The following is a 20,103-nucleotide window of genomic DNA, read 5'->3' on the forward strand; positions in this document are numbered from 1 at the left end:
GCTTGCTTGCTAAATGCTTTTAGCTAGCTACTCTTCGCTACTCTACATTCGTTGAAGAGAATCAACGACCTTGGTGCTTTTGAATTTTGACGTGAAGCGAAGAATTTACTATTAATTATGACACCCCGCCCTGTACCAGCTTGTAAATATGATAATATGTTAATTAAAAAATACCAGGCTATAGATGTTGAAAGATTAGATTAAGAAAATATAGTCTGGCTAATGAAAGTATGCACGGTGACAGGTAATAGGTGTAAAAGATCTGGAGGTGCTAAAGTAAAGCTCATATCCTATCTATCTATGTATGAAATACCCCATCCAAAAACAATGGTTCTGGAGTTATTAATTCTTTAAATATTTTTCAAAAAATTCCCGATTTTCTAGGAAAAAATTCGATAATTTTATTTCTTACTTATTTCTACACTTTTAATGTGATACTTATTGTTTAATCATTGTTTTATTACATTAAGTTAATAGTCATCACTTAGAGGCTAAAACTTTTAAATTAGGTTCTTTGAAAGTCGTGATAGTATAAAATAACGCGTCATACTTTTATTTTTATTTACTCTTAAAATAAAATATTATTAAGAATAATGGTAAATATAAATTTTTGTTTGGTACTTATGTTTTTTTTAAATAAAATATATTAAATTTTTGTTTGGTACTTGTTTTTTTTTTTTTTTTTTTTGAGGGAACATTGTCATAAAAGGTTAGGGTGTATAGAGAAAGAGATGAGTGAGTAATAGAAAAGTAGTGTTAAATAAAAAGAGAAAATATGAAGAGTAGATAGTGAATAAACTGAGAAAGTGGATACAATGAATACTATTTCGCGAAATTTTGAGTAATTTACCTTTTAACTGGCAACACCGTAATATTACGAGTACATTCAGCTAATTGTAAATAATTTTATGGTTTTTACCAAAACAGAAAAAATCTAATCAATTTTCAAGGGTGAAATATCGATTCACTGACTGAAATTCGATTCACTCGATTCAAATCAACATATCGATTTAAAAATCGATTGATTTGGTCTGAAAAATCGATTCTCAGATTAATCGATTTCAGATCGCCATGCCTGCAGTTAGCGTCAGTCTGACAGAGCTGTCAGACGAACGTTAACGTTTGAGGTGACTGTCGAATAGTAAAGAAATTATTTTAATAATATAAGCGATAACCGTTTATCTCTAATCACAATTACTAAAATTCTATTCAATACGTAATAAGTTTAATTTATTCTCGTTTTTATTTACATTTTGAATTTGAATTCATAAATAAATTTAAACTTTGTGACATCGTCTTGTGTGATAGTCTTATGAAGAAAGTTTTGTTTGCAAGTCTTGTGGTGAAAGCGAGTTTATAATGTTACGTTCCAAATCGTGAAGACATGTTTCTCGTGTATGAGCCATTTAGTGTTTATTAATTAGGTCCTACATAGTAAGGCGTGCGGGTCAAAGGTTTTATAATTTTGTCGCTTTTGTTGAATATCTGATCGAAGATGGCTCTCACGATCGAACCGAAGAATGACTTTGATTTTATTCTTAAAAATTTACTTGCTGGCGGTGAGTATCCTTTTTTAATTTTTATTACAATTTTTTTATTTTTTATGTGGTACATGCAACATTGTATCTAAGTATTTACACAACTAAGTATGTTTAATTTAAATTAAGTAGAATAAGAAAATATTATCTTAAGCTTAGTTTACATTTACTGACACTAATAAAATTTACTTGAAATAACAATAATATTACAAATACTTTATTTAATTTCAAATACATTATGCATATTGTATAGATGCTGCTAAATCTATATTTTTATTTCTGTTTATTACACTAACTTCTTTTAATACTGTTAGTTTTCCTCACTATTAGGTGTAGCAGGTATGTGTGCAAAAACTACAGTAGCACCACTGGACCGTATAAAGATTCTGTTACAAGCTCAGTCCGCTCACTACAAACACCATGGTGTGTTTGGTGGGTTAATGGCAATTGTTAAGCATGAATCTTTGATCGCACTATACAAAGGAAATGGCGCTCAAATGGTCCGGATATTTCCATATGCTGCAACCCAGTTTACCAGTTTTGAGATTTATAAAAAGGTAAGATTCCTTTTTATTAAAGACTTAAGCCTGTTATTAGGTACATGTTATAATTGCATATGAGTGGTTGATGGGTGATAGAGTTGAATTTCAGTAGATTCTTTTATCACATCTTGATTTGGTAAACTTATTCTCACTTATGTAGGTAGCCATTTTTTTAATATAAATTCAAGTAATAATTATTTACATATTTTATGAAAAACAATTATATAAATAACATATTATACTTATTAACAAAATTTACATTATTTATTTATTTATGGACAACCAGTAGCTAGGTAATACAGCAAAGCTTATATCTAATACTAATACTAAATAACAAATAGGTTAGCTGTACAGCAAATAAATTTTATCAAATACATAGAAAGCCAGAACTATTTAGATGTATACATCTAAATAGTTCTGGCTTTCTAGCTCTTACATTCTTAATACAATTATGTATTCTCAAAATGTTATGTTACTAATTAAAATGTTACAAAAATTATTACCATAATTCATTTAAGCAGTTTTTATGAAGTAGAACTTCTTTACGCACTCTTGACTTGGAGAGTAAGCTGGTGAATGCGTGACAAGAGTGTTGCGAAAATTGCGTTCGGGCGAGGCGAACGGAAGTTGAGAGGTTGAGTTAGTGAAGAAAGTGAGAGAGTTACGTTTCGTAAGTTTTACTTCAGTCGTGTGATCTAAAGAACACTCGTTTTTTTTTATATTTCAACTATTTATTTATATTAGTAAACAAAGCTAGAACTGTTTGTTGGGTTCAAATATATTAATTAGGGTCTGACTTGAATTTTACACCAAGTTTGATATCTATGTGTAAGAATAACTTATTTATTGAGGAACAAGTGCTTATAAATTAATGCCTTTTTTTCGCTTCGAAATGCTTTTACGAATCCCGAGTGTAGGGTTCCTGGCTCGGTGAACAACCTAGACTAACCACTAAAATCCAGTGGTTCCCTCATCGTCATAGCAGGGTGCCCCCGGACGCATGCCCCGACGATTGGCCCGCCTGTGCGGGCTGCCTTTGTCTCTAGTATGCCCATGGGCACTGAGCTCTCTATTACCCTAATGGCGAGCGGAAGGAATGGTGCCCCTCTTCCACTCTATTGCGAAGGGTAAAAGAACACATATCGGCGTCTCCTTCCCCCTGGTCGTCTCCTGCGGAGCGGGTTAACGTGAGCGTCGGTCTCGCGCTGTCGCTCCGCAGCCTCCTTTTGCAACATGACCTCCTTACTTGAGAAAAAATAAATTATAAATGAATGCCTGTCTTAAGTAACTTAGACTTTAGCAGAGACTACTTGGATAAAGAAATGTTCGATGACAGAAAAATGATGGACCTATGACTATGGACTAGTTTATTCCATTCATCCATGTAATGATGAATATCAACTAATCTTCCGTATGCTATATTTTATCTTGTTACTTAGTTTAGATTTCTAGTAATTAATGCATCAATGATTTTTTTACAAAGGTTGATATTATTAGTCGTTTGTTATAAATGACTAAAGTCAATGAAACCTCTGCAATACAAGTGAATCATTTAAGAAATGTTTCATGGAATTTTCTCAACAGTAAACAATAAGACTCAGTAGTTTGCTAAAATTTATTTCGCTGTAGTTATTATTATTATTATTTACAAACGAAAGCTTAATCCTTAACTAATAGCTAGCTATAAAACTAATCAGAATTATCCTAAGTACCGTCGTTTTAATCATTAATTCATATAATAAAAATGTAACGTATCGCTGTCTGTACATAGAAAGATATATAAGAAAAAATATTATTGGGACTTATCAACGTAAATAGCACCCAAAACAATGATTGTTAAAATTTTTGTCTATTCGTTTGTTCACGCTAGTCTCAGAAAAGGCTTATCCGATTTAATTGTGGTTTTCACTAATATATTGTGGTGAACTTCACTTAACATTTACTGTTTGTGAAACAAAATTACAAAAAAGATTAAAGATTAACCAAATTTACTAAAAATATTAACATTTAAGAGCCATTTCACAATTTTTGGCTCTGCCAGTTTAGGTAAATTGGGTCGCAGCGCGCGGTCCCACAAGTCGCGCGGTCTTTGTGCTACTGGTATAGTGTGACAACCAAAAAACAATGTTGATCATTTACAATGTATAATAAAAATTAATAACTATGTTATAAAATGCTTTTTACATAATTTTTTTTTAATTTCAAGTATGTTATATAACAACAGTCCATAAATCATCAATACATATAATAAAAATGTAATTGTTATATGTTTCATGTCAATCGATTCATAAATAAAAAAGTAATGCCAATTTAAAGAATCACGTTGAACGTGTAAATACCCAAACGACGCTGTTTATTATCCAAAATAAACCAAAAGATATAACCAAAAAATGCTGTCCAAAGTCACTATTCCACGCGAACGAAGTCAAGGGCACAGTTAGTAATGAACATGTGTAAAAATTAATTTGTAATAAAATCTGTAATCTTTAAAATTTTACTATCAATCATGTCAAGATAACAAAATTATAAAATAAAATGTCTGATTTTGTTTGTTCATTTCTTTGATTGCGCTGATAATAATCAGTTGGTATTAATTTCAAATAATTAAGAAAAAGGTAATGTCAATAAACCATCCGGGATATTAAATAACACATCAACCTACAACAAATTTAGGAGAGTAAAGTCTTATTTTACAAGTTTCTGTGAAGCTATCGAACATAGTTATGACGTAGTACATAACAATTCATAATTACTACATTATTTCATTAGTAGAAAATGAATCAGACCCTAAAAACTGCTTTCTCTTTTTTTGTTTGTCTTGAAAGGACTGTATCACATGCTCCTGCTAAAAATCTATCTCTAGCTTATGTGCGAGATAAAATTTATAACCAATTGGTGAAAACGACTATCATAAACATTTTTCAAAATGGGTGTCACCGCGCGGTTCGTATAGTACATTCTACACTCAATAAAATTTGTAAATATCTAAATCGATTGGCTTATCAAAGAGATAAGTGTTGCCTAAAAATAGAATGTGGTAATTTTTACTTACAATGGAAACTATCGAAGATTTTAACATCTTGTGAACAAGATTTCGTAATCTTTACAAATTAAAATGACGAATTGTGTTTGCAATTGAAAATTGAATATTTTTTATTGATTCGTTTTGTTCACAAACCGTTCATTGTTAAACATGACCTCTTCGAATTTAAACGCAGCGAATCATTTTTCTAATACAGGAATTGAGGCCTAGCCTTTGTTTCTAAACTGTTTCTATAATTTTTAGCGTTCGAGCGTAGGCAATTAAACGGAAATCCTTTTTCTGATACCCAAGTTGACACAATTGTGTCGATCTCTAATTCTACAGCTAATTGAAAAAAAAAACATTGTTATCAGTCAATGGTTACCTTTTTTGGTCTTAAATTTGATTCTGCCTGTAACATCACATTACGCGATATAGGCCTCTTTCTCCAAGTAGGAGAAGGATTGGCTTAATCCACTATGTCCAATGGTCTATATTATGTGTAGTGATCGTTATCAAGCGACTGTGATAACAACCGGAATCGACTGCTTAACGTGTTCTCCGAGACACGGCGGGGAGACCCACATAGACAGTCAAGACCACCCGGACTGCCAAACGAGACTGGATAGAAATAATTACACAAATGCAAATATCCATCTCAAGCGGGAATCTACAATAATTATCTCTTATGTAACATAAATCTATCTATGAACTAAAAAAATACATAGATATGTATGTATATTGTATATACATTTGCAGGAAATAGAATCATCATCGTCACGCTACTTGCTTCATAAACAGTTATGACCTTTACGTTCATGTTTTAAATTTTAAATGCACTATAATTACGCTATTATTAAATGATGCACTTTTTTATAATTTTTAGTTTTACACAACTTTCTTGGCCATCTCAAACCTGGTTATTAACATTACATTCTACCTTAATCTTTACTTCGCAACTCCAATGAGGAAGCAAAACGACAAGCATTGCAAATATTTCTATATCCAAAACAAATATTTGAGAACCGTAACCGCGATAAAAGATTCCTCATCCAAATTAGATAACCGTAAATAATCGGCGCGTATACCAGTCAACTTCACACAGGACATGCTAAATCATTTCATAAAATTGATGAGATTTAAAATCTTTTTCTACCAGGGATCCGAACGTAATAACGTAACAACTGTTATAGTAATAGCATTTCCTTTCAAAATTAAAACTCTAATTTTCGTAAACAAGTTATCTACACTAATATTATGCAGAGTTTGTTTGTTTGTTTGAACGCGCTAATCTCAGGAACTACTGGTTAGATTTAAAAAATTCGTTCATTGTTAGATAGTCCATTTGTCTAGGAAGGCTATAGGCTATATATTATCCGCTAAGATCAATAGGAGCGGAGTCCACGCGGACGAAGTCGCGTGCAGAAGCTAGTATATAATATTGTTGAAATATCCCTGTCTAAAATTTTATATCCGTAACGATTTCTACTTCTGCTGATATGGTCTATGAGAGACTAACAAAATAAAGAAACTATGTGCCTGGACTGCTATTTATGGTTTCACAATCGACATAATAGAATATCTGACAAATGAAGTAAAATTTTATAAGTAAAAATTAAATGTAAATTTTTATCTTTTGACAATAAAACAGGCCATTATACTCTTATAGTCAAGCGACGAAACATTACAGTTCTATGCAAGAACCGTAAACAAAAGAAGTTACTGAAATAAAAATAAATGTAAGAACAAAAACATTTATTGTAAAAAATCGTTTTTTATTTGTATGCTTAACAGTTTATTGTCCAAGCGGGCCTTTGTGAAAAAACTTTTGTGTGTACACCACCTATGTTGATACCAGCTTTTTAAGAAAATGGTAAGGTATTTGTATGAGATGAACTTGGTTAGGTATTAAGCAAGCATTTGGACGGGATCTCTCACTGCCGAGCGTCGTAAAAGCCATGCTCGACAGTAAGAGATCGTGGCAGGCGGCGGCGGTCTCCTTCTGCGAAGAGGTGATGACGCAGAAGGAGGCCGTGGAGCGGCTCAGGGAGAATGACGTCTCCGCTGACCCACTCCGGCGCAGATGTACGGAAGCAAAGAGGAGACGATTTGACCCCCCCCCCCCTCCTCGTAATAGTGGGGTCGCCGGTCGATAGTCGGGGGACTTCGGCCGGCCGGACGACACGACCCCACATAGACCCCCACCCAGGCAGACGACTGCTCACACGTGGTGGTTTTTTAGGCAGTAGGAGTCTGACATAGCCCTCTGGCGCCCGCGCACTGGAGGGTATCCATGATGGATTTTTCCCACGTAAAAAAGGGTATTAAGTAAGAATTAAAAAAAAGCTAACAAATAAGCTTACTCTCCTACAAGGAAAAAGATGCTATGCCCAGTTATGCGATGTAACAGACTGAATTATAAATAAATTGACTAAGTATGATGATGAAAGCAAAAACAAACGAATGCCAAGGAAAATAATAATATAATCAAAAAATATTTCGTCAATTGCAAACATTTACTTCTATTCATCACGAACACTACATCCAAGTATAATTATTAAATTTACATGGCCAAGGGCCAAAAAATTGACACGTGATTACAAAAAATACCTATGAAACATGCCAGTGACTTTATTACAATTGAATAGACAAATGTGATGTAACAAAACTATTATAATTATTAACATCACGACACTGGCATTTCTACAAAGCTAAAAAATAAGCACTCTTTAGGGCTCCAGGCGGAGAAACCTCCTTTTAAGCAACTGTGCCATTTATATCTGACCCAACAATCAAACGAGTTTCTTAAGGTGTTGGTCAAAACTCTTTGCTAATAGGCCATTGATCGATATGACATTAAAAACAAGTACCTATTGTTGAATCCAAAATCTATAGTACATACCGGTAATCTCGTCGTATTTTTAGGCTAGATGCTCCGACTTTATTTATTTATTTTTAATTAAAAATACCAACTACTTTTATTAATACTACTCGAACAAGAAAGCTAGGAAGAAGTACACGTGCGGCTTTGACCATCGCGTGAATGTTACACAATTTAAAGACACGATGTTTCAAGAACATGAAAGCATACAACCGAAGTTGAAATGTTGAGTCTATGCATGGTATTATTAGCAAATCAAATTCCTCAGTACTATTAAATTACCACAGTTTAACTAAAAAATGAGCTCCATAAAACCAAAACAGTCTTTGGCATGCCACGAATGTGTGTAAATTGCGTGATTTTGCTTGCGACTCACTAACACAATTTTAAGGCGTGGTATACCGCGTCATCGCTGTGCCGTTTCAATTCCGGAAATTTATGACCAGTATCGGAAATTCGGATGAAACGGAAATAATTTTATTCTAAATAATATTTACGGGCAGCAGCGTCTTCGGTGTGATAAAGCCAGCCCTGCGGTCACCAACCCGCCTGCCCAGCGTGGTGACTATGGGCAACACATATGAGTTCACGCATTTTTGGCGCGAACTTGTGGAGGCCTATGTCCAGCAGTTAACTGCAACAGGCTGATGAATATTGAAAAATAACAAATTTATTTATTATTAATAATATTTTATTTAACTGAAGAAATAATACCAACATTGATATGCTGTTACGTTATTTATTCAGTTACTTTTTTTATACAACTCGGTCGGCAAACAAGCGTACGGCTCATCTGATGGTAAGCGATTACCATATCTTATGTGTAACACCAGAAGCATCGCAATCGCGCTGCCGACCCTACTCCCGACCCTTCCCAAGAGCTCTGGTCACCTTACTTACAGGAACACAACACTGCTTGAAAGCAGTTAGCTGTGATCATCTGTAAGGTAGAGGTAGGATTTTTCCTGCTGTGCCCTACCTCAGTTACTTAGTAACTTTTATAATTTAATAAAATCATCTAATGCGTTATTTTTCACTCGTTTTTATTTTCTTATTCTATATCAATATCCATAACGTAAATCTTATTGTTAGTCGTATCTTGTGGCTAAACTGTTTTGTTATATTTGACCGATTTTTTTTGTATATAGCTTAAACGAGATATTAAGTTCAAATATTATGTTTGATTCAATGCCTCTTTATTCACTCTGCATTTACAAGTTTATTTATTCTTCAAGTACCTACCAGCTTACATATTAACCATCACGTGATGCAATACAACTTGTTTGCGCATTTCCGTTTTGTCACGATTTCGCTTCACTTAATATAAATTTTATCCATACTTACAGGACTACTGAAATAATTTAAATAATTACTTCTCCAATTAAAAATAATAATAAAAATTAGGCGTTACATAGGCTGTATTATATCACGCCACGATTTATATCTACAGAACGTTTAAAACATACGTTTAATAGTATTTCAACCGTCCAATGTCGGTTTTCATGAGAGTGATTGAAATAAAACAATTATTTTTAAAGTTTTTGTATGCTTGATTTGATATCATGCAAAAATTGCTTAATGAAATTGAGTAAAGTTTTTACAGTGATAACCGCCCAGAATTAAAGTTTCTTTAAACTCGTTACAATGTCTCTCTTAAGTATGGTATTGGGGCAAGAACAAATCATTACAGCCTATACAGTCCACAGCTGGACATAGGCCTCCACAAGTTTACGCCAAAAATAACGTGAACTCATGTGTTTTGCCCATAGTCACCACGCTGGGCAGGCGGGTTGGTGACCGCAGAGCTGGCTTTGTTGCACCGAAGACGCTGCTGCCCGTCTTCGACCTGTGTATTTCAAAGCCAGCAGTTGGATGGTTATCCCGCCACCAATCGGCTTTTTAAGTTCCAAGATGGTAGCGGAACTGTGTTATCCCTTAGTCGCCTCTTACGACACCCACGGGAAGAGAGGGGGTGGCTATATTCTTTAGTACCGTAGCCACACAGTACAAGAAAGTAAAGTAAGAAGTACGGGCAAGGACAAAATCGGCACAGGATTATTATTAATTTGGTATATTTAAATATATATATATAACACCAGTTCAAATTGTGCATTCAAATATTGAGCTTTTGATATAGGTACATAGATATAGAAAAGAATCAAAAAGAGCGAAGAGACGAAACTAACCACTTTTTTTTTATAATTACCGTTTTTAGTCCCGTTTATACAAAAAACTGACTGCATATTTCACATCAAAAATTCTACCAGTTTGAAAACTATGTTAATCATCGGACTCTCGTTTCTGAACAAGCAGGATACCGGTTTTGAGTTCATTCATTAACAAACACCTGACCGACGAAGCGTGGCGAGCGTGTCGTAAAACCATCGGTAGAGTTACACACGACGTTACGACTGTTTGGTTTACATTTTCACAACTATATTGTCAATAATATTCTTAACGTAAGCTTAGGTTATTCATCAATTGACATATGTGTAAATCTACAAATACTACATACATACATTTGTGTGTGTCCCGTAATATTATTTGTTATTTATAAGATAGAGTGCTTTGTGGCTACGGTAGAAAGAATATAGCCACCCCCTCTTCCCGTGGGTGTCGTAAGAGGCGACTAAGGGATTTACAATTACCTCTACCACCTTGGAACTTAAAAAGCGGACCGATGGTGGAATCACCATCCAACTGCTGGCTTTGAAATACACAGGCCGAAGACAGGCAGCAGCGTCTTCGGTGCGACAAAGCCAGCCCTGCGGTTACCAACCCGGCTGCCCAGCGTGGTGACTATAGGCAAAACACATGAGTTCACGCCGTTTTTGGCGTGAACTTGTGAAGGCCTATGTCCAGCAGGGGACTGCGATAGGCTGAAGTGACTGAAGTGATGATAAGATAGGGCACAGCGGGAAATATGTTGCTAAAAATCAAGAGCAGTTTAAATTGGGAAGTATCTTCACTCACAGAAAATTACAGCCATATAATACTTATTTTAAGTAGTGTTGTGTTCCTGTCATGGATAAATTAGACAGAGATGTGGACGATGTAGATGTGATGGTTTAATAGCGGGAGTAGGGTCGGCAATACGCTCGCGATGCTCATTACTGCAATCTTTTATAGGCTACAGTAACCGCCCACCATCAGACGGAACGTCTGTTTGCCCCACTACTACAAGAAAAATCTTTATAATCACGAATTCTCGAAAACTATTATAGGTGTGAATTTTGGAACATAAATAGATTATGAATAGGAGACGTCAGCTGAGAAAGGATTTTAGAAAACTTTTTCTGTAAAGTAAGTAGTACTGGGGAATTAAAGTTAAGTTGTTATTTATAGAGTTAAAAGTATTAAAAATCGTATATCCGCTTTTAATGACAATCAAATTGATTTGATTCGATATTTTTTGGATGACATGAGTTTGAGAAATAAAAATAAAGCTGAAAAGTGTATAAAAAAGAATCAGTATCTATCAGTAAGTTCTAAAAATAATAATTAAAACTTTGATCGATTGATCATGAAGATGTTCGGTATTTATTGTAATTTACGCAATGTCAAAAAGAAGTACCGCTACGGACGAAAGTACGTAAGATACGTAGTATAGAAAAATACGGAGCAATTATAACAATATTGGATTAAGCTCTAACCCTTCTCCTAAAAGGAGAAAGACGCATATTCCCAGCATATGCACAAGCTTCATTATTAATGGCTGAATCAATCAATCGTACAAATATTATTAGCATATTCAAAAAAAAGAAGTAAGTATGCTATAATTAATATTCACAAACTTCAGTGCTAGACTTGATAAAACGCCGACAGAATTTATTGATTTCCTATAACCAAACCTCACTTGTAAATCAATCGCGCATCATTACCGCCATTCCACACTTGACAGTCGACTACTTACGCACGAGACTTGAATAATATTTATACTCATTAAACATATTTATGTAATATATCCTCTATACCTTTAACATAAAGCTTATAACTGCGTGCGTTTACTGTTTCGTCAGTGGTATGTTTCTTACTTCACTTTAATTTTAAAAACCACCGCTCGCATTATAAGTGTGTAAAGTTGAATACAGAGATCAAATCAGTTGGGTCTCATTTAAATAGATACACATAGAAGATATTTTTCCATTACAATGGACTAAGCATTTGTATTTTCATCATAGTTTGGATATTGTTAGATTACAAAGAATGTGAAACCTAGAGGCTCACAGTGATTAACGGATAAAGATAAGACATGTCAAAATATGACCTTTTTGTTACCGGATCTTTTATTCACCGTAAAAAACACAGTCCAGCACGTTTCAAATAGCTATTTATTTCTGATTTTAATTATAATAGAATTGTGTCACAATGGGTATGAATTTTATGTCAAAAGCTTATCTTGGGAAGCAAAATCAGAGGTTCACACCCAACTTAACAATATTGCTCTCAGGTAGCGTTTTGTTCCTGTAAGGTAGTCCGAGATAAGGTGTGTCCATAGACCACGGTAACCGTTTACCATCAAGTGGACCGTATGCGCTCTAGTCGTATATAACAAAAAATTAGTACAACAGTATAATATCTAGCTATATCTCGCCTATTTTCGGTGACACTGTTAGTCCAATTAATATGCTGATGATGCTATAACTGAGGTAGGGCACAGCAGGAATTTCCTGCTCAATATATGGAGCAGCCCGACTGGGGTAGTACCTTGACCTTACAGAAGATCACAGCTAAATAATACTGTTTTCAAGCAGTATTGTGTTCCTGTTGGTGAGTAAGGTGACCAGAGCTCCTGGGGGGATTGGGGATTGGGTCGGCAACGCGCTTACGATGCTTCTGGTGTTGCAGGCGTCTATAAGCTACGGTAATCTATTACCATCAGGTGAGTCGTACGCTTATTTGCCGACCTAGTGACATAAAAAAAAATGCTTTACCACCAATCAATTACTCAGTTTCGTTCGTCACAATAATAAAATAAGACATGTGATTGAAACTAATCATTTGTTTCAGTATCTAAGCGGTCTAAGCATACCATTGGTACAGCACGGCGACAAGTTCGTGGCCGGTGCGGGTGCGGGACTTACCGCTGTCACCCTCACCTACCCGCTGGACACCATTCGAGCAAGGCTCGCCTTTCAGATCACTGGAGAGCATCGGTACTCCGGCATCGTACACGCCGCTACCACGATATTAAAGACTGTGAGTGACAAAAGTTAACTAAAATAACGAAAAATTAAAAAAAAAAAACTCAATTTCTATAATATTTTTATTTATACTATCGATTATCATTTCCGATATTTCGGCGACATTGTAGACGTTATGGTAACATAACTTAAGTCGCGGTAAGTCCCAATAAAGTGAAAGTATTGATAGAGAATGAAAAGAAATCTATATTAATAACTTCTTTATCAGTTCAGAATAACTAATCATGTTACACAATCTATATTGCTTAACAACTAACCCGTGGTGATCCTTAATTGGAATAGGATACCCACAACACAAACACTAAGAACTAAGACTAAAAGAAATTTAATACAAATAAATTTTTTAAAACGAGCTCAAGGGCCGTCTTTTTTCTTCAAATTTAAATGGGAATAAATGGAAGATGTACGTTTAAAAAAGTTCTTTACCTAACGTTCTAAGATAAGACTAAGTTGTAACGTACAAACTCAAATAACAAGCTAATTATGCATATCCTTTTTTTAAAGTCGAATAAAAAGAAGATAGACTTTCTTTAATGTTCATCGCTATGATTTGAGAAAATGTTATATTATTAATTTTAATATTTTTTTTGCATTGATATTATTGCAACGTAGTTATTTTAACCGTTTTTCAGGAAGGAGGTATTCGCGCTTTATACCGCGGGTTCGTCCCCACAATGGTGGGTATGGTTCCATACGCAGGCTTAAGCTTCTACTGCTTCGAGTCGCTGAAGTTCTTCTGTATGAAGTATTTGCCTAGCACGCTTTGTCGGAAGTGTGAAAGAAATACAGGTAAACAATCAAACAACAAATCAAAGTATATTATTATTTTGCTTTCTCTTTAGAATCATCAACACAAAAATGTAAACAAGTATAACAGAATGGAAGTTTTGCTAAGAAAAATTAGCAAAGAGATTCATTAAATTTACAGTTTTAAATTTTAAATTAAGTTTTAAGATTTTGTCAGACCTGAATGCCTGAATCTTACTTATATAAAAATTAATTTCAATTGTAAATTCATAACAACAAACCTAAGGCTTATATTTAGGTATTATTAGAAGTTAATCACTTCATGAAATAACATACCTTAACCTTTATTATTTTAAAACACTTAAAATACGCATATTAACTTATTTTCCAGGTGGGCTTGTACTGACAGTACCCGGCAAGCTAGTATGCGGCGGCCTGGCGGGTGCAGTGGCTCAATCAGTGTCCTACCCTCTAGACGTCACCCGACGAAGAATGCAACTCGCCTGCATGCATCCTAGCACCGCTAAATTCGGGTAACACACGTAACGACACACAGTACACGTAGACACGTATGCATTTTACCTGACGTAGGGCACAGCAGGACTGCTCAAAATATGGAGCAGACCAACTGGGGTCGTACCTCGATCTTACAAAAGATCACAGCTAAATAATACTGTTTTATGTAAATAATACTGATTAATGGACGAGCCCTTAGCTAAAATCATGCATATTTCGATTTTCTAACGAATGCTATCAACATTTCACTACCGGCTAAAATGATATATGGTGTTACTGCACTCATACTCGCTATATCTATATGTTCTGCTGACGATTCGAATTTCAAGCAATATAAAGCAATTTATTTGAAATTAGAACATACCACATAATTAAAGCATTCATTAAAAATGTATATACAAAATGTGGGTGAATGGAGATAACAATACTAATATGTTATGCATTGTTTCTAACATCATATTATAACAAAAAGCTGTCGTACTTCAAACTTTTTTCACTTTTGTTTAATTAATATGGGTTTTTGTAAAGTTAGAAAATATTGTTAATTTGGTAATTTTAAATTGATACCTACATTTTTATTAATGTAGTAGTAGTGTACATTCACACATCATGAATGATCCTCATGAAGATTATTTGATAATATTTTTTTGTACACAAACTCATACAATACCAATTTTATGTTAATAAAAAATGAGTAAATATCACATAGGTTTAAACATTTTAGAAGTAATAATTTCTTATGGGAAGGTAAACCGCTATGTTACGTAACGCGTTACGACACCAGTCTGTTTGGATTCCCTTTCTCTCACACATAAGCGGTAAGCAGCCCCCTCCCTCACAGCGCTAGCAATTTTTTCTCAACTTAAACAATTTCAATATTAAATAGTTCAACTTGATTAGTCTATATTATCACTTCTGTTGGACGTCCCGAGACGCACACATTTTTTTTTCAAATATTTGCTATAATTATTACTAATGACTCATACTGATAATCAAACAAGAAATCAATAAATGACAATTAATCAAAATTACAAAAAAGATTAAAGATTAACCAAATTTACTAAAAATATTAATATTTAAGAGCCATTTCACAATTTTTGGCTCTGCCAGTTTAGGTAAATTGGGTCGCAGCCCGCGGTCCCACAAGTCGCGCGGTCTTTGTGCTACTGGTATAGTGTGACAACCAAAAAACAATGTTGATCACTTACAATGTATAATAAAAATTAATAACTATGTTATAAAATGTTTTTTACATATATTTTTTTTAATTTCAAGTATGTTATATAACAACAGTCCATAAATCATCAATACATATAATAAAAATGTAATTGTTATATGTTTTATGTCAATCGATTCATAAATAAAAAAGTTATGCCAATTTAAAGAATCACGTTGAACGTGTAAATACAATGCCCAAACGACGCTGTTTATTATCCAAAATAAACCAAAAGATATATCCAAAAAATGCTGCCCAAAGTCACTATTCAACTTGGATGAAGTGGGCACAGCTAGTTTGAAAGAAAAATAAAAAATCAATTTTATGAATTTTTTTTTTTATAATAATTGATTTAGTGTTTTGACTTTACGAATGAATCGAATATACGAGTATCGCGCCGATAAACAGATTTATTAACAAACAACAAGATAAAAAGATACTCCCTCACAGCGCTAGCAATTTTTTCTCAACTTAAACAATTTCAATATTAAATAGTTCAACTTGATTAGTCTATATTATCACTTCTGTTGGACGTCCCGAGACGCACACATTTTTTTTTCAAATATTTGCTATAATTATTACTAATGACTCATACTGATAATCAAACAAGAAATCAATAAATGACAATTAATCAAAATTACAAAAAAGATTAAAGATTAACCAAATTTACTAAAAATATTAATATTTAAGAGCCATTTCACAATTTTTGGCTCTGCCAGTTTAGGTAAATTGGGTCGCAGCCCGCGGTCCCACAAGTCGCGCGGTCTTTGTGCTACTGGTATAGTGTGACAACCAAAAAACAATGTTGATCACTTACAATGTATAATAAAAATTAATAACTATGTTATAAAATGTTTTTTACATATATTTTTTTTAATTTCAAGTATGTTATATAACAACAGTCCATAAATCATCAATACATATAATAAAAATGTAATTGTTATATGTTTTATGTCAATCGATTCATAAATAAAAAAGTTATGCCAATTTAAAGAATCACGTTGAACGTGTAAATACAATGCCCAAACGACGCTGTTTATTATCCAAAATAAACCAAAAGATATATCCAAAAAATGCTGCCCAAAGTCACTATTCAACTTGGATGAAGTGGGCACAGCTAGTTTGAAAGAAAAATAAAAAATCAATTTTATGAATTTTTTTTTTATAATAATTGATTTAGTGTTTTGACTTTACGAATGAATCGAATATACGAGTATCGCGCCGATAAACAGATTTATTAACAAACAACAAGATAAAAAGATATAAATGCCTATTTGTATTGATAATGTGAGAAAAAAAAATTAAATAATAAATTTGTGTACAGAAATTACATTATTAGACTTTATATTATTTTACAGTAATTTTCGCATATTTTTTTTATGAAAGTATCAAATGCGGTGTATAACACTATAACAACAGTCGCTTGGCGCGTGTAAGCAAAAGAGACAGCTGTGCAGAATTTAGCGTATATCTTACCTCTAAGAGCGCTGGCGCTCGACTGATTTACTGGGTTTGATGCGTGATTTGATGATGATGATGCAAAAGGTATTAAAATTAATTAATTATTTTAATTATTTTTTTTTATGTTCCTAAATGATGTAAGTTTACTTTGGTATAGATAGTTCGTTAAAATTGTACTTCATCATCATCATTATCATTTCAGCCTATCACAGTCCACTGCTAGAATTAGGCCTCCATAAGTTCGCGCCAAAAATGCCATGAACTCATGTGTTTTGCCCATTGTCAACACGCTGGGCAGGCGGGTTGGTGACCGCAGGGCTGACTTTGTCCGTCTTCGGCCTGTGTATTTCAAAGCCAGCAGTTGGATGGTTATACCACCATCGATCGGCTTTTTAAATTCCAAGGTGGTAGTGGAACTGTGTTATACCTTTGTCGCCTCTTACAACACCCACGAGAAGAGAGGGGGTGGCTATATTCTTTACTACCGTAGCCACACAGCGAAAAATTGTACTTACATATTTAGAAATTATTCGGAACTTTAAAATTCTATTATGGATTAACGGGGAAACAAATAGAAAAAAGAAACTAAATTATGTATCAACAAAAACGTATTCCTCATGTTACCATATTTTTTAAAACAGTTTCAAAGTAGAGATTATTGAAAAATAGGACTTCAAAGTATACATTTCGACCGTTTACCCAGGGAGACAGCTAATGAAAAGGTTAATAATTTTGTACACAAAATATAAATCGAAAATCTGATGCATTATGTTACTACAACAAAGGGTCCTCTATTAAATTTCGGAAATAGAAATTATATTATATATTATTGCATCCAATACTGAGATTAACGACGTCAAAATGTTACAATGCCGTGGATTGTTAACGATATTTGCGAAATGGCTCTTAACAAAATAGAATAAACACCTTACACTCAACGGATTATTAAGCGTTATTCCTATGTCAGGGGTTCGGCAACACACGCAACACATGCACAAACGCCCAGACTACACCAAACCTCTGTATCGCTTGTACTAATGTTTGCCATGAGAGGTAATTGAACGAGCGACCGCTAGCGTAACGGCCATTGCTGTGACCACTACGCCGACGCATCGTCATGTAACATATTGCATAGTGACAATTATGCTTGTAAACAGAACAATGAGAAATACAAATCGACCTTAATGAAATATCTTCAGCACATTTCTTTTAATTATGTAGAAGTTTAAAGCTAAATAGGGTATGTAGTTGTAATATGTAGAACTCTTTTGCACTTTATTTCTTATTGACTTCTTTCTTTTTCTTATTAATATTTTTTTCTTTAGTGACTGATTATAGTTATGTACTAATTTATGTATATATAAATAATAACTTATTTTTGCATATTTCTTGCACCGGTGTTGGCAACATTTAAAGAAGGTTGGTAATTTTACTTTTTCTTATTCTAAATGATTTGGTGATTATTTTTTGATAATTAACTTAATTGCTATAAATGTAGATAAGTAAATTAATACTAATTAAGATAATTAATATGTAGCAAATAGTTTTCCTCTTTTAAATCTTTATCTTAATAATCATACTAAGATTTACTAAAGTAATTAAAAACAATCAAAACTAAGACTGTCTTACAGAATCTTTCCTCCTAATCTTAGAATAATATTAAATATATAATATTTTTACCAGCATGGGCATGGTGAAAACACTGACGCTGATATACAAAGAGAATGGAGTTGTCAAAGGTCTCTACCGAGGTATGACAATCAACTATATCCGAGCTATCCCCATGGTAGCGACATCTTTCTCAACATATGAACTCATGAAGCAACTGCTACAGTTGGACACCGGGATGAAACTATCATAGACATTGATAAAATATAACGTATTTTATACATTATACTACTTATATGTACATTTTCCAAATTTTATCTGTCCTAATCGGTAATGATTTTTATACCATAGATTTCATTGTCATGATCTTAGATTAATGCCAGTTTGGAAAATAACAATGAAATTCACTTTTTACCATATTTCGAATCTATAAATTATTGAGTATAATTATATGAATTTGAGATTTAAAAGTAATCAGTTTGTAAAATTTTGTTTTCGGATTTTTGAATATAAAAATGATGCATGTATGTAAAAACTGTAACTAAAATTTAAAAAGTTATGTCAAAAATAACACAATTGTTTGAAACAGCTAGTAATATTTATTATATGTTGGATTCATCATTATCCTACGACTATGACGAAACGCTTTTATGAATCATTAAAATGTTTATGGTATTTTTTGTGTTTCACAAAGTAAAAGACAAATTCGAACTGCTCAGCCGCTTTTCTGATGTTGGTAAAAAAATGTATTTGTAATGTAAGTGTAGACAATTTAATGTCAAATTTACCTAAATTTTACACATAATTAAAAAACAAATTTGAAAAAAAAATTGTCATTTTTTTTTTTTTTTTGACTGAATATAAATTGACTGTGTATATTTTATGTTAGTTTTTTTTTCATTCCTCAGTATTTAAATACGAGAAAATAATAACGATAATTAAAATAAAATTTAAAATTAGGATTTGTCAAAACCTAATATGGATTACTTACTTAATATGGATTTGTTTTTAAATGTGGAAAGCATCTTCTGACGAGGCTAATTCAAATTAGTTTTAGAATATCTATGAATTTTCTTGTTATTTATGAGGTATTATATAACATTTTGTGTAATAAGGAACTGCTTCAAACATTTGTACAAAAAAGTGGTAATTGTATTTAAAAAAACCATAGACAGCAGTTTTTTTACTTAAATTTTAATTTTTTGGTAAATTATTATGTGAAATATTTATTTAATGTATATAAGCAGAGTGATTTCCTTTATAGCTTTTGCTAAAACGTTTAATAAAAATTTCATCATACTCATCTCATGCTAACATTTTTACCATAAATGTATTAATATTTTAGATTGTTTCCATAATGATTACAAA

The 20,103-nt window shown here is 33.1% G+C and overlaps 1 protein-coding gene across 1 annotated transcript; it reads left to right on the forward strand.

The window, feature by feature from the left end:
* Positions 1-1,235: 1,235 nt before the first annotated feature.
* Positions 1,236-19,565, forward strand: LOC123660371 (graves disease carrier protein homolog). The gene is made up of 6 exons (XM_045595463.1): positions 1,236-1,559; positions 1,869-2,095; positions 12,994-13,182; positions 13,820-13,976; positions 14,326-14,467; positions 18,811-19,565. Exons 1-6 carry the CDS (start codon positions 1,496-1,498, stop codon positions 18,986-18,988), a joined length of 957 nt encoding a protein of 318 aa, XP_045451419.1. The 5' UTR covers positions 1,236-1,495; the 3' UTR covers positions 18,989-19,565.
* The last annotated feature ends 538 nt before the right edge of the window (positions 19,566-20,103 follow it).

Source organism: Melitaea cinxia, chromosome 15, assembly GCF_905220565.1.
Source record: "Melitaea cinxia chromosome 15, ilMelCinx1.1, whole genome shotgun sequence".
NCBI classification, from domain to species: Eukaryota; Metazoa; Arthropoda; class Insecta; order Lepidoptera; family Nymphalidae; genus Melitaea; species Melitaea cinxia.

Bases quoted from the DNA above. Each gene is read 5' to 3' on its own strand.
- LOC123660371 (XM_045595463.1), top strand. From the start codon at position 1,496: ATGGCTCTCACGATCGAACCGAAGAATGACTTTGATTTTATTCTTAAA. The intron at 1,560-1,868 runs GTGAGTATCCTT...CCTCACTATTAG, and splicing joins TAAAAATTTACTTGCTGGCG to GTGTAGCAGGTATGTGTGCA. The intron at 13,183-13,819 runs GTGAGTGACAAA...ACCGTTTTTCAG, and splicing joins CTACCACGATATTAAAGACT to GAAGGAGGTATTCGCGCTTT.